This window comes from Sardina pilchardus, chromosome 5, assembly GCF_963854185.1.
Source record: "Sardina pilchardus chromosome 5, fSarPil1.1, whole genome shotgun sequence".
In the NCBI taxonomy this organism is placed as follows: Eukaryota; Metazoa; Chordata; class Actinopteri; order Clupeiformes; family Clupeidae; genus Sardina; species Sardina pilchardus.
In genome coordinates this window covers 575,853-591,407 of record NC_084998.1, presented here as the reverse complement: position 1 = coordinate 591,407, position 15,555 = coordinate 575,853, and the positions used below count along the sequence as shown (strand labels likewise).

The following is a 15,555-nucleotide window of genomic DNA, read 5'->3' as shown; positions in this document are numbered from 1 at the left end:
TCAGCTGTATGTTCCTTTATACAGTCCTCATGTTTTAGTTTTTAATGCTTTCAGCTGTATGTTCCTTTATATAGTCCGCATGTTTTAGTTTTTAATGCTTTCAGCTGTATGTTCCTTTATATAGTCTGCATGTTTTAGTTTTTAATGCATTCAGCTGTATGTTCCTTTATATAGTCCGCATGTTTTAGTTTTTAATGCTTTCAGCTGTATGTTCCTTTATATAGTCTGCATGTTTTAGTTTTTAATGCATTCAGCTGTATGTTCCTTTATATAGTCTGCATGTTTTAGTTTTTAATGCATTCAGCTGTATGTTCCTTTATATAGTCCGCATGTTTTAGTTTTTAATGCATTCAGCTTTATTTAAGCTTGTTGTTGGTAGAGACATACACTGACGACTGTGGGAGGTCATTAATGTCTCCTGGCCTTTTGGGAAAGGGCTGCTAGTTTGAAGGGAATGACAAGCCCCACAATCCGTGCCTTCTGGTGATCTTTGTAGCCCAACATGTTTCTGTCTTATTCCAGACGTGATCGATCTGACTGGAGAGGACAAGGATGACCTTCAGAGGGCCATCGCTCTGAGTCTGGAGGAGTCCAACAGGGCCTTCAGGGAGACTGGCATCACAGATGAGGAACAGGCCATCAGCAGGTTAGAGATGTTTGTGTGCGCGTGTGCGTGCGTGCGTGTGTGTGTGTGTGTGTGTGTGTGTCTGTTCTCTTTGTCTATGTGTGTGTGTCCTGTCATGTGCTGGTGTATTAAGATGTGTGAGAGAGCATTTGCCTCAAATGAATCTGTCGTATTACTCTGAGAACTGAATCTGTAGAGTATTACTATGTGAACTGAATCTATATTACTATAAGAACTGAATCTGTATTACTATGTGAACTGACTCTGTATTACTATGATAACTGAATCCGTAGAGTATTACTATGTGAACTGACTCTGTATTACTATGATAACTGAATCCGTAGAGTATTACTATGTGAACTGAATCTGTATTACTATGAGAACTGAACCCGTAGGGTATTACTATGTGAACTGAATCTGTATTGCTATGTGATGGAGTGATTCAGGTTATAGAAAGTGATTTGTTTGGGTCATATGGTAATACTGTGTGGTGGTTATGAACTGCTTTGCTGTGTGTAATGTGTAGTGGTTTTGCTGCAGGATACTAGAAGCTAGCATAGCGGAGAACACTACTGTGTGTAATGTGTGTGGTGGTTTATGTTGATACTCCACTGCAGGATACTAGAGGCTAGCATAGCGGAGAACAAGGCCACTCTGAAGAGGTCGCATGCAGAAGTATGGAGGGACTCTCCAAACCCCTACGACAGGAAGAGACAGGACGCCTGTCCTGTGGGCCTGAAGAACGTGGGCAACACCTGCTGGTTCAGTGCAGTAATACAGGTGAGTTCCTTACTTGTAGCTGTGTTCATGTCACTTGTGAAGAACGTGAGATTTTTCTGAAGACCTAGTGAAGAGTAAAAGTTGTGAAGAGTAGTGAAATGTGTACTGCCGTTATTCCATTTGAAGAGCCGCTAAATGAAAGCAGGAGTTGTAAATGTTGTGGTTTGTGTTGAGTCACTGCGGCCAGGCCCCGTGGCGGGTGAATTTAATATGAATGTAATGTACCCTGGTCACATGTTGTTTGCCTTCTGTGTGTAATCTGAGCTGGCCCCCGGCCCTGTGTCTGCCTCCACAAATCAGTTTGGACTGACGCTGCGCTTGGAACTAGGTGTGGCCCATGCTACGCTATGCTACGCTAACATATAGGGTGCAGGCCAGTCCACAAACTCTGCAATTATCAGCCAACACTTGTATTAACTAATACAAATGAATACAGAGAGAGAGAGAGAGAGAGAGAGACCCAAACTTTTATTTAGTACTTTAAACGCTTGTTATCAACCCCCCTAATTCCCCCGATGTATCTACTGACACCTGTGAGACAGTTCTCACATTTTTTTATTAACAAAATTGAGAACATTATTTACCCACACTTCTCCTGTTACTCCAGCTGATTGCTCAGGTGTACCAGCTACTTTCAACCAGTTTCAACCAATCTCCTTCACTAAGCTGAGGGACTTAGTGTACCACATGAAACCTACTACTATGCTCTTCAGCCTGTACATGGTCCCGCTGGGTGACATCATAAGAAATATGCGGATGACTCTCAGCTGTACTTGCCTCTAAAATCTAGGGACTCCATACAATCACTTCTGGTCTGTCTTGAAGACATCAAAAGTTGGATGGCCAACAATTTCCTCCAGCTGAATAGTGATAAGACTGAAATCATAATTTTTGGTCCTCCCAAGGCAAGATGCACTGTAGAGCAAAACCCAGGTCATCTCACCCCATCTGTCAAATCCCATGCTAGGAACCTGGGGGTCATCCTTGATTCTGAACTCTGCCTTGACAAACAGATCAGCACTGTTGTCAAAAATAGTTTCAGAATGATCTCAAATCAAATCCTTCCTATCTCGACCTTGAGAAAGTTATCCACGCCTTTATTACAGCACGGCTGGATTACTGCAACTCCCTTTACCTTGGCCTCCCCAATCCTCACTCAGACGCCTGCAGTTGGTCCAAAATTCAGCTGCACGCCTTCTAACTGGCACCAGGAGGCACTAGTGTGGCATTAGTGTGGCGCCAGTGGCTAGTGTGGCACTAATGGCTAGTGTGGCGTTAGTGGCTAGTGTTACGTTAGTGTGGCGTTAGTGTGGTGCTAGTGGCTAGTGTTGCATTAATAATGGCTAGTGTGGCGCTAGTGGCTATTGTTACGCTAGTGGCTAGTGTGGCGCTAGTGTGGTGCTAGTGGCTAGTGTGGCGCTAGTGTGGCTAGTGTGGCGCTAGTGGCTAGTGTGGCATTAATAATGGCTAGTGTGGTGCTAGTGGCTAGTGTTGCACTAGTGTGGCGCCAGTATTGGCTAGTGTGGCGCTAGTAGTGTGGTGCTAGTGGCTAGTGTCACGCTAGTGTTACGCTAGTGTTACGCTAGTGTGGCGCTAGTGTGGCGCTAGTGTGGTGTTAGTGGCTAGTGTGGCATTAATAATGGCTAGTGTGGCGCTAGTGTGGTGTTAGTGGCTAGTGTGGCATTAATAATGGCTAGTGTGGTGCTAGTGGCTAGTGTTGCACTAGTGTGGCGCCAGTATTGGCTAGTGTGGCGCTAGTAGTGTGGTGCTAGTGGCTAGTGTCACGCTAGTGTTACGCTAGTGTTACGCTAGTGTGGCGCTAGTGTGGCGCTAGTGTGGTGTTAGTGTGGTGCTAGTGGCTAGTGTTGCGCTAATAATGGCTAGTGTGACGCTAATAACGGTTAGCGTGGTGTTAGTGTAGTGCTAGTGGCTAGTGTGGCGCTAATAATGGCTAGTGTGGTGCTAGTGCCCAGTGTTACGCTAGTGTGGCGCTAGTGGCTGGTGTTATGCTAGTGTGGCGCTGATGGTTAGTGTGGTGCTAGTGGCTGTTGTAGCTACTGTGACTAATGCTAGTGTGGGGCTAATGCTAGTCTGATGTCTGTGGGTGAAGGGTCTGATCAGAGACTCCCAATACTCTCAGACTGCATCATACTGTGCTGTACTTGGCAGGAACTGCAGAAAAGAGGAAGCTTGTGTTTAGACCACAGCGTTTAAATAGCTCCTGCTAGAGATGGACTCTCAGCAGTGACTGGCGAGATGGTGCGACATCTGCTGTGTGTGTGTCAGGGAGGGTGACACTAACACACACACAGCTTGTTTCTGTGTGGTGTGCACAACATGATTACATCACACTTGTGTTTAGTATTTCCGTTAGTCACACAGTGTATGTCGAGTTATTTGGTTCTGTAGAAAAGAGACAGAGGTAGATATTGCAAATGGGAGAGTGGTTGGTTAGTGTGCGTCATTCCTCCTGTCCTCCTATTGACTGTATGGTGAATATTTCCTCCTTTTGACCGTGTGTGTGGACCGTGTCCATTGACTGTGTGTGTGTGTGTGTGTGTGTGTTTGCAGTCCCTGTTCAACCTGCTGGAGTTCCAGAGGCTGGTCCTACACTACTCCCCACCAGCACATGCTCAGGAGCAGCCACACAATCAGAAGGTACAACAACAACAACAACAACAACAACAACACATTGCATTTATATAGCGAATTTCAAATAGGAGGTCCAACAACAACACAACAATAACAGCACAACATAACACATTGCATTTATATAGCGATTTCCAACAACAACAGGACAACAGCAACAACACAACAACAACACAACGCATTGCATTTACAGTATATAGAGTTTTTCATCAGGAGGTCCAAGAACATAACAACAACAGCAAAACAACACATTGCATTTATATTTCTTGAATTTCCCCTTGGGGATCAATAAAGTATCTATCAGATATTAAAGTATCCATCTGTCTAGATTTATAGCACTTTTCAATCAGAAGGTGCAACACAGCACATTGCATTTATATAGCTTTTGAGGGTTTCATCAGGTTTCATGAATTGGGCCTCCCCTGCACACTTGCTCAGTTTCAAGATTTTGAGATTTCAAGTCTTTCCGTGTTGTCTCTGATGGATGTATGATTGTAGACGTGTGTGGTCACATTATCTCATGACAATCACACTCTATGTTCCCATGGTAACTCAGTCACAAGACAGGCCTTGTGCGAGTGTTCCACAGGAGCGCAGGAACCCGCTCTATGTTCCCATGGTAACCCAGGCTTTGTGTGTGTGTGTGTGTGTTACACAGGAGCGCAGGAACCCGCTCTATGTTCCCATGGTAACCCAGGCTTTGTGTGTGTGTGTGTGTGTTCCACAGGAGCGCAGGAACCTGCCCTTCATGCAGGAGCTGCGGAACCTCTTCTCGCTCATGGTGGGTTCCAACAGGAAGTATGTGGACCCCTCTAGAGCCGTGGAGATCCTGCAGGAGGCGTTTCAGTCCTCCGAGTCCCAGCAGGTAAGCTCACACCTGCACACCTGCACACCTGAGGCACAGTAAACTAACCTAGTCAATAAGTAAACTACAACAGGTAAGCTCACACCTGCACACCTGATGCACAGTAAACTAACCTAGTCAATAAGTAAACTACAACAGGTGAGCTCACACCTGCACACCTGAGGCACAGTAAACTAACCTAGTCAATAAGTAAACTACAACAGGTTCACTTACACCTGCACACCTGATGCACAGTAAATTAGCCACATTTTACTACAGGTAAACCATAGCGGTAGATAAACAGAGTGGCGACACTTCCATAGACCTCGATAGGAAAAAATGGCAGCACTTTTTCCAGGCTATTTCTGTGTTATGGGGCTTTTGGAACTATTAACAGCCAATCTCTTGGTCAGTAGTCAGTGAGTTAATTGATTACACCCTCCAGCATCCAGAAGTACATCCCACCCTCCTGCGATCCAGCCATTCAGTGCAGGTTTTTTTAAACTTTTGATTGTGTGGTGGACACCACCCTTTCTATGGCTCTGAGGTAAACCAAAGCTGTATTCCAAGTGGTTAAATGACAAACCAGGGTCAGATGACCCAGAGGAAGTGGACACTGAAGCCCCTGGACTGGTCTGTTATCAGGTTCACAGCGTCCTCTGGGTTATCTAGGTTTGCCACTAAACCACCTACCCGGAATTATGGCCAGGTGAATTCACAATCTGTAGAATGGAAAGGTGATTCACACAGAACTTTCCAAACCGTTGTGCTTATGGCAGAAAGGTGAAGTTCTGAGTCACGGCAGGTAAATTCAGTCCTTCTAGAAACGACATTGGACTCAGTCACAGCAGGGAAACCAGATAAGCAGGTAAACATAGCAACCCATTTTCCTCAGAGTAAAGGTTCATATAAGCTCAGTCACATTCAGGGGTAGGGATGTTGATGGCAATGTGAAAAAAAAACCAAGAAACTAAAGCTACATAGTTTAACATCAGTTAACAAAGTTTGGTATTTGTTACCAGACGGAACCACATTTTCGTAACATTGCAAGCTTTGTAAAACTGTGTGTGTGTGTACCTCTGTTTCTCCAACAGCAGGATGTGTGTGAGTTCACCTGTGTGTGTGTGTACCTCTGTAACTGTGTGTGTGTGTACCTCTGTAACTGTGTGTGTGTGTACCTCTGTTTCTCCAACAGCAGGATGTGTGTGAGTTCACCTGTGTGTGTGTGTACCTCTGTAACTGTGTGTGTGTGTACCTCTGTAACTGTGTGTGTGTGTGTACACCTCTGTTTCTCCAACAGCAGGATGTGTGTGAGTTCACACACAAGCTGTTGGACTGGTTGGAAGACGCATTTCAGGTGAAGGCTGAAGAAACGAGGTAAAAATCAAAAGTCTATCTGCTTATAGAGCACAGTACACACTAAATGTCCCTCAGTGTTCAAGTCTATCTGCTTATAGAGCACAGTACATAACACTAAAGCTACGTTTCGACCGAGTAGTACGGTACAGTTCGGTTCAGTACATTAGGTTTAGGTACGGAACGTTTTGGTACAGTTCGGTCCGCTTTGTGTACCCACTGCAAAAGGCACTGTATGACAGGCGGGATAGCAGTTGTTCCGTTTTGTCTACCCAACGCATGTTTGCAAATGTATGCAAAGGGATATTTGTGTTCATACCATCTTAAATCGTTTCACCATCATATCATCTTAAATCGTTTCAAAAACAAGGATTAGGCAGTCTGCCTATGCTGTTTGCATGGATATAGTTGCAGGAATCAATCGTATGTTAAATATCGTTGCTTCGTATGGTTTCACTGCAGGGACCACACACATTGCACGACTGCTCATGAATCGGTGGCACCAAACTAAAACGTCCAGATTGGGGAAACGTTTAGTTTATTTTGAATAGATACGTTCACTCAATTTAAAGGCAAATGATAACCACAACTGAATAACAATATCCTGCCCTTTTTTGCTAGCACTGGAGGGAAAATTTCTTACCTTGCTTGAAAGCTAGCCAGCTAAACTGACGGCCAGTCTAGCTGTTCTTCTCTCCTGCTTTCTAGTTGTCCACGGAGAAAAATCCTCAGATATCCAGTAAACGTCATGCTGTCTTTCAGAGTTAATCCAAGTGTGCTGTAAACTTAGTTAAGATAACTTGTAGCCTATGCCTAATTTAGAAACACAGTGGGCTAATTACTAACTCCTGCTAACTAGCGTCTACGACCAACACTTCGTCATTTTGCCAAACGAAATAAGTAATCCTAGCGACCGGTAGCGTAGCCTACACGTTGTCATTTGCCAAACGAAATAAATAGATGTAATCCAGATAGGCCTAGGCTACTGTAGCTCCCGTTGATATGCTTGATAGCCAGTCAAAACAGTTTGCTGAAGGATCTGTGGTAGGCAGCTTGGATGCACTGCTAGCACGTCCACTCTTTCAGGCAATATACCTAGGCACATATTTTTGTTTATTCATGTAGGCTGACTGCCTGTCACGTTCAAGCCTGAGGAACAAGCACTGTTTAGGACCGATAATAGAAGCTGTTCCCTGCAGCGTTATCTAAAGCCTACGTAAATCCAGCCTGAAAATCTTCAAACTCTAAGCTTTAATGGTCAAGCGTCATCAAGACGTGGTGTTAACTAAATAATCAGTGTCACAGTATCTTACTTGAGGTCTAGGAAGTCGATCACCTTGCACCAGGTCATTTAAAATACTCAATGAAGCAAACTTTGATTCAATCTCACGTGTGTCGCTATTGGACTCAGCTAATTTTTGACTCCCAAAATGGCGGCGTTAATATCTATATGCTGGTTGTTATGGGAACAGTGAGGAATAGTGACGCGCCCGGAATCCTCAATACCGTACCACAAACTGGTACCTCAACAGAAGGGTCCCCTAAAACAGTACGGTTCGGTACGCTTATTTAGGTACGCTTTAGAACTTCTCACAATCGAAACACAAATAATTGCGGACCGAACTGAACCGAACTGTACCGTACTGCTCGGTGGAAACGAGACTTAAATGTCCCTCAGTGTTCAAGCAAAGCTATGTGAAATGGCCAGACTTTTAATACTGTGCTGGTAGCTGCTCAATAGTCTGAGACAGTATGGCCTCACTGTTGCTTTAAAGGACAACTTCAGTCTAAGAAAGCCAAGGGTCTATTTTGGATGATGTGGACTGTAAATGTAATGCAACAAAAGTTTAGTCGTTTAGCTTTTATCCAAAGCGTCTTACAATACAGGGAATCATTTCGGTACAGGTTCGCTGAGGGCATAAATGACGTAGGTGATCTAAACTGCAATCCGTGATGATACAAGCATCAATGCTCGTTGAGCTGTCACACAAACGCTGTCAGAGCAAATGCACAAACAAATATACTAGTGTAGATGTTCGTTTAAACACGACTGCTAGCATTTTCAGACATTGCGTTTCTTTGTAAGCCTAGCCAGGAGTAGTGTACCTTTATAAAACTATTTATACCCCCCCCCCCCACCCACCTGTCCTGTCCCCCACCCCACCTGTCCTGTCCCCCACCCCCTACTTGTCTCCACAGAGAAGCCAAAGGGCCCAAGAACCCAATGGTGGAGCTCTTTTACGGCCGCTTTGTGGCTGTGGGAGTTTTGGAAGGTGAGTTGGCAACGCTGACTGTGATCGGGATTACCGGTATAAAGTAACTAGTTACCAGGGAAAGTAATTATTGCATTACAACTATAAATTCAACTGTATTTTCAATCAAGCTTGGCTGCTAGAATGGCGTGGACCCATCTCCTTTTCCTCAGCCATTTGTTGGCCGAGTTCATGTTAACCACAACAACACACCTGTGCTCTCAACAACACACCTGTGTTGGGGCTGCTAGGCTGCTCACAACAACACACCTGTGCTCTCAACACCACACCTGTGTTGGGGCTGGTCACAACACCACACCTGTGCTCTCAACACCACACCTGTGCTCTCAACACCACACCTGTGTTGGAGCTGCTGGGCTTCTCTCAACAACACACCTGTGTTCTCAACAACACACCTGTGTTGGAGCTGCTGGGCTTCTCTCAACAACACACCTGTGTTCTCAACACCACACCTGTGTTGGAGCTGCTGGGCTGCTCACAACAACACACCTGTGCTCTCAACACCACACCTGTGCTCTCAACACCACACCTGTGTTGGAGCTGCTGGGCTGCTCACAACAACACACCTGTGCTCTCAACACCACACCTGTGCTCTCAACACCACACCTGTGTTGGAGCTGCTGGGCTGCTCACAACAACACACCTGTGCTCTCAACACCACACCTGTGCTCTCAACACCACACCTGTGTTGGAGCTGCTGGGCTGCTCACAACAACACACCTGTGTTGGGGCTGCTCTCAACACCACACCTGTGTTGGAGCTGCTGGGCTGAATGAATGGTAGAAGCTTTGGTGTTACTTTTAAAAACTTTTTGTAATTTATTAGAGCCTGGAGTTCGAGTTCTGAGAAACATGCGGGCTGCTTCTAGCCTAGAAATCTAGACGCTCCTAGCGGCAGCTAGCCCGTTTCGCCCTTTTGATCAGGATTTCCATGCTCCATACATCACGTCTTTATAGGTTTGGCGTGTACGCGCACAACCCAGTGTTAACCAACCCTGTGTTGATTAAACTAATTCATAACCGGCGCGGTGGAACCGACAGCTCTGGTTTAGTCGGCTCAGGGTCAATCAACCCAGAGTTCAGCGTTAACTCTGTGTTTGTTAAACCTCCGTTCGTGGAATACCCCTCTGCACACGCCCGGACTCAAACCCGTGAAATAGCAACACCTCGGATCGGGAGTCGAGCACGTGAACAATCCAGCTAAAAGCCCAGGCTACTAGCTTTCATGCCAGCAGCGCTCTTGAGGCGTCGGGGAGTGAGGTTTACTAACGTTCCACACGCACAGCCAACTAGCTGGCATCTGTTACAGGAGCAGTACGACATCGCCCAATTAGCTGCCCAGTTAGCAGCCCAGTTAGCAGCGCAGTTAGCAGCCCAGTTAGTAGCGCAGTTAGCAGCCCAGTTAACAGTCCAGTTAGCAGCCCAGTTAGCAGCGCAGTTAGCAGCCCAGTTAACAATCCAGTTAGCAGCCCAGTTAGCAGCCCAGTTAGCAGATCACCATCAGGCCCTAGTGAGCCTGATTATTGGTTACCGGGGGGCCATTGGCATGCTGCAAGGGGTTTCTCAGGGGCGTTTTGAATGTTTAGGGGGGCGTTTTCTAAATGAATTCATGCTGTCATACTAGTGATGCAAAATGAAATGGATGTGAATTTGTTGGGAAAGTGACAAACAGCAGTTATCAATGACTTCCTACAGGGAGTTATACTGTTTTAGAATGTGTACTGTTTTAGAATGTGTACTGTTCTAGAATGTGTACACAGCAGTCATTGGCTGCATCCCTGATGTGAGGCCGCTGCGCCCCCTACAGGTAAGAAGTTTGAGAACACGGAGATGTTCGGCCAGTACCCGCTGCAGGTCAACGGCTTCAAGGACCTGCACGAGTGCCTGGAGGCCGCCATGGTGGAGGGAGAGATCGAGTCGCTGCACTCCGCAGAGAACACCGCCCGCTCTGGACAAGAGGTAAGAGAGAGTGTGTGTGTGTGTGCGTGCGCGCGCCTGTGTGTGCGCCCGTGTGTGTGTGTGTGTGTGTGTGTGTGTGTGTGTGTGTGTGTGTGTGTGTGTCTGCCTGCCTGGCAGTGCTGCCTGACTGCATGTCTGGATTTCAGAGTCATCAGGCCAACATTCCGCCGTGTGAAATTTCAGCGAATCAGAATCATGGCGACACCTCCTGAACCTTCAGTCATAACACTGACATCAATATGTCACACGGCACATCATACAACTCCGCTGATGTCATCATGAAATGGGCACTCTAGCCATTCAGCAGGGTCATGTGACCGTCACTGCCATAGTTACCATAGCTGCCATACGTTAAATCTGTTATGACGGACACTTAGCACCTGTATCACATCTGGCTTCTGCTTATAGCAAACTAGTATACATTCTTGCTATCTTGAAAATCCCACAGAAATGTCATGGCCTTATATTAACACAAATGCTAGATGTTGCCATGGTGGCTAAGGAAGCCAGGGCACCTCTGGCTGCTGCATGTGTGTGTTATGATGCTGTTGATGGTAAATTAATTGAATCTTTACTCTCTGGTGCCATCTGGAGGCACAATAAAGTATCAAGCTGTAGTTGGGGGAGACGGAATGTATTGATTTTAAAGCCATGGCGACGGCCCACCATGGGTACTAGGGCTGTTGGAACAAATTTCGGTATTCGAATATAATTCGAATTTGTAAAAAATGAATACTATTCGAATGTTAAAATTATCATTTGAATTGGTTTAAACAAAAAAAAGTGTTGACTATCTTTAGCGAACGACAGCTTTAGGTGCTGTGTCCACCAATCGCGTTTTTTACGCTGAGAGCGCCCTCCTCCTTTTCTCGGCGCTTCGGTCAAATACGAGTACGTCTTTTTGGAACGTTTTTGGAACGCCTAATGCTAGCTAACTTCTAGCCAACGAGCTAATTGAAATGGCAGCAGTCGTTCACGACTCAGCACACTAAAATATGACTTCGACAGACAAAAGGAGCTCATTTGGCATTCAAATAAAATGGCTAATTCCCCCAGGCTTTGTAATTTGCGTTTGGTTTGCAGCAGCGGTTTAGTATTTAGCATGACAGTGGACATAATGTAGGCTAAAACAAGTCAACTACAATGTCATAGTGGCAGTGGCAATTTCTACGCCCGTTTTTACAGTGTGAGTAGATAGATAAATAGTAAATATTAATAAGTCAAAATTGACCATTAAATATTTTGAATATAATTCGAATTAAAAAAAAATAATAATGAATGAAATTCGAATGGGATAATAGAGGAAGATTGACAGCCCTAATGGGTATGTGCACAATAGTGCATCCATCTGCACCAAAACAAAACCACAAGTAAGTGTGTGTGTGCGTGTGTGTGTGTGTGTGTGTGTGCGCGCGTGCGCGTGTGTGTGTGGGCGCAGGGTGTTCTTGCTGCTGGTAATCTCCCTGGGTGAATAAAGGTCAGATCAGATGAATAAAATAAATGGGCTCAGTGCAAGCCTACTCCCCTGGGGACAACAGATATCCTCACACACACACACACACACACACACACACACACACACACACACACACACACACACACACACACACACACACACACACACACATCACCTTACATACACACACACACACACACACACACACACACACACACACACTCTCTCTTTCTCACACACACATCACCTTACACACACATCTACACTCATTCCCTCACACTCTCACACACATACTCCCTTCTCCCCACACACACACACACACACAGTAAGTTCCTGCCCTGGCATGCCCTGCAGGATGACTCTGTCTCCTCGGGAGTGGTATTCTTAGGGGCATGACTGCAGCCTGATGCCATCTGTCTGGCCCCCCCTGCCATCTCACTCAACCGAGGGCAGCCAGCTCCCCAACAGAACCCCCCCTGACCCAGATCGGATTCACGCCAGAATGGGGCGGGCCGGGATCCAGGCTCCTCTGCAGGCCGGGATTGGACTTCTGCTGCTCCACCGGGGCTAACGCTGACTATGGCTGCACACATCCGCTCTAGTCCATAGAGATACCTCTACTGCACACGTCCTCTCTAGTCCATAGAGATACCTCTACTGCTCCACTATGGCTGCACACATCCGCTCTAGTCCATAGAGATACCTCTACTGCTCCACTATGGCCGCACACATCCTCTCTACTCCATAGAGATACCTCTACTGCACACATCCTCTCTAGTCTATAGAGATACCTCTACTGCTCCACTATGGCCGCACACATCCTCTCTACTCCATAGAGATACCTCTACTGCACACATCCTCTCTAGTCCATAGAGATACCTCTACTGCACACATCCTCTCTACTGCACACATCCTCTCTAGTCCATAGAGATACCTCTACTGCACACATCCTCTCTAGTCCATAGAGATACCTCTACTGCACACATCCTCTCTAGTCCATAGAGATACCTCTACTGCACACATCCTCTCTAGTCTATAGAGATACCTCTACTGCACACATCCTCTCTAGTCTATAGAGATACCTCTACTGCTCCACTATGGCTGCACACATCCGCTCTAGTCCATAGAGATACCTCTACTGCACACATCCTCTCTATACTGCACACATCCTCTCTAGTCCATAGAGATACCTCTACTGCACACATCCGCTCTAGTCCATAGAGATACCTCTACTGTATACATCCTCTCTAGTCCATAGAGATACCTCTATTGCACACATCCGCTCTAGTCCATAGAGATACCTCTACTGCTCCACTATGGCTGCACACATCCGCTCTAGTCTATAGAGATACCTCTACCCTTAGTTGGAGCCACAGAAAATGATTCTAATTTAAAAAGCAGACAAAGTCTCCTCTCCTCTGCGTCTTTATTTTATCAAGATGGCAGAGATGGTCAGCAAAGGCAAACACAAGTGGACTGTCTGTGTCGCTCACTCACACACCCACACACACACACACGGATGGTACTGTATAGTGTGATGGTACTGTATAGTGTGTGTTGGACGGTGCTGTGTAGTATGCATTGGTCTCTGCCCCTATTGCCCCTATTGCCCCTGGCAGAACGGCACACGTGGTGTGACTGGCACAGCACAAGAGCCAAAGTGCTTGTCTGAGTGGTGATGCAGCCATGATTATTAAGGACACATGATTGGTGATGCAGCCATGGTTATTAAGGACACATGATTGGTGATGCAGCCATGGTTATTAAGGACACATGATTGGTGATGCAGCCATGGTTATTAAGGACACATGATAATGGCTCTGTTCGATAATGTCGCTGCTGCAGCTGGCAACGCTTTAACAACACTTTACTAACATTTCCGGAAAGGTACGGACTCGATTTCATTCTGGACTCTATCCGACCACATAAAGATGTGGGGATACTTCGGTTTGGCTTTAGGGACCCTCTACTCACTACCATGTAAGTGTAGTGTTGTTTGGAACAGTAGAAGAGGTATAAAAATAGCGTTTTGTAGCGGCGAAAGGACACGCCCCGGTCACTTCCAGGCTAACGAGTTTTGGCTAAAAACGGTGAACTCGAACTTTCTCAAAATACATCCGAATTACATGATTTTGGTGTCAACTCAACGTATGTACTCCCAATAGTCCGAAAAATTGATCTAAAGTGCATTTCACTCCGGATTATCCCTTAAAGGGTGACGAGGTAATTGCGCCGCGGCTACGCATAATAAGTTGGAAAATATCAAAAATAAATCCACTTTCATCCATGACGACTTGGTTGTGTACAACTCTACCTAATGAATCCAGGTGTGCGTAATTTATATCGGATCTGAGCATTGCACGCCAAGATCGGATGTGATCACTTGCAATATGCAATGAGAACAGTCAGTCAGAAAGATCAGGTTCTGATCGGATATGCAAGACATCGGATTTCAACTGCCAGTGTGAACTAAGCCTTTGTGTCCCTTCAGCACTGAAGTGAGTCTGTTTGTGTCTCTTCAGCACTGGTTCACAGAGCTGCCTCCGGTCCTCACTTTCGAGCTGTCCAGGTTTGAGTTCAACCAGGCCCTCGGACGGCCGGAGAAGATCCACAACAAGCTGGAATTCCCCCCCATGCTCTACATGGACCGGTCAGTGGCATAGAAGCACAACACCTTGTGTTTGTTTGATAACTCTCAAGTTGTGGAACAGGTTTTCACAGCACCCACTCTCATTTATTATAATGGGCATCATTTGAAATTCAGATCTTAGCATGTTCTGTTCCCTCCATCTTAGTGTTAGCATTGGGTGCGTTTCATGCAGCGTTTATACGTCCTCCCTCGCTCATCGATGCCTCGATCCTCACTGATCTACATAAAGAATGATGGGGGGGAAACAATGGGATAGTCTATCCAGTGTTAGTTATAGATCAGTGGGAACGCCCCTCGAGGATCGAGCATCGAGGATCGAGGAGGCATGATGAGAGGCACCCATTGTCTATTCCCTCCATCTTAGCATTAGCATGTTCTATTCCCTCCATCTTAGCATTAACATTGTCTGTTCCCTCCATCTTAGCATTAGCATGTTCTGTTCCCTCCATCTTAGCATTAGCATTGTCTATTCCCTCCATCTTAGCATTAGCATGTTCTGTTCCCTCCATCTTAGCATTAACATTGTCTATTCCCTCCATCTTAGCATTAGCATGTTCTGTTCCCTCCATCTTAGCATTCGCATTGTCTATTCCCTCCATCTTAGCATTAGCATTGTCTATTCCCTCCATCTTAGCATCAGCATTGTCTATTCCCTCCATCTTAGCATTAGCATGTTCTGTTCCCTCCATCTTAGCATCAGCATTGTCTATTCCCTCCATCTTAGCATTAGCATGTTCTGTTCCCTCCATCTTAGCATTAGCATTGTCTATTCCCTCCATCTTAGCATTAGCATGTTCTGTTCCCTCCATCTTAGCATTAGCATGTTCTGTTCCCTCCATCTTAGCATCAGCATTGTCTATTCCCTCCATCTTAGCATTAGCATGTTCTATTCTCTCCATCTTAGCATTAGCATGTTCTGTTCCCTCCATCTTAGCATTAACATTGTCTATTCCCTCCATCTTAG

At 45.9% G+C, this 15,555-nt stretch overlaps 1 protein-coding gene across 8 annotated transcripts in view; it reads left to right on the top strand.

The window, feature by feature from the left end:
• Positions 1-15,555, top strand: part of usp25 (ubiquitin specific peptidase 25) — a 55,644-nt gene that overhangs the window by 6,170 nt on the left and 33,919 nt on the right. For all 8 annotated transcript variants that reach the window (XM_062535869.1, XM_062535870.1, XM_062535868.1 and 5 more), the window contains exons 4-11: positions 523-646; positions 1,243-1,405; positions 3,977-4,063; positions 4,782-4,919; positions 6,199-6,275; positions 8,454-8,527; positions 10,334-10,485; positions 14,464-14,591. In XM_062535869.1, the coding sequence (XP_062391853.1) occupies positions 523-646; positions 1,243-1,405; positions 3,977-4,063; positions 4,782-4,919; positions 6,199-6,275; positions 8,454-8,527; positions 10,334-10,485; positions 14,464-14,591 (943 nt within the window). The remainder of the gene's footprint in view (positions 1-522; positions 647-1,242; positions 1,406-3,976; positions 4,064-4,781; positions 4,920-6,198; positions 6,276-8,453; positions 8,528-10,333; positions 10,486-14,463; positions 14,592-15,555) is intronic.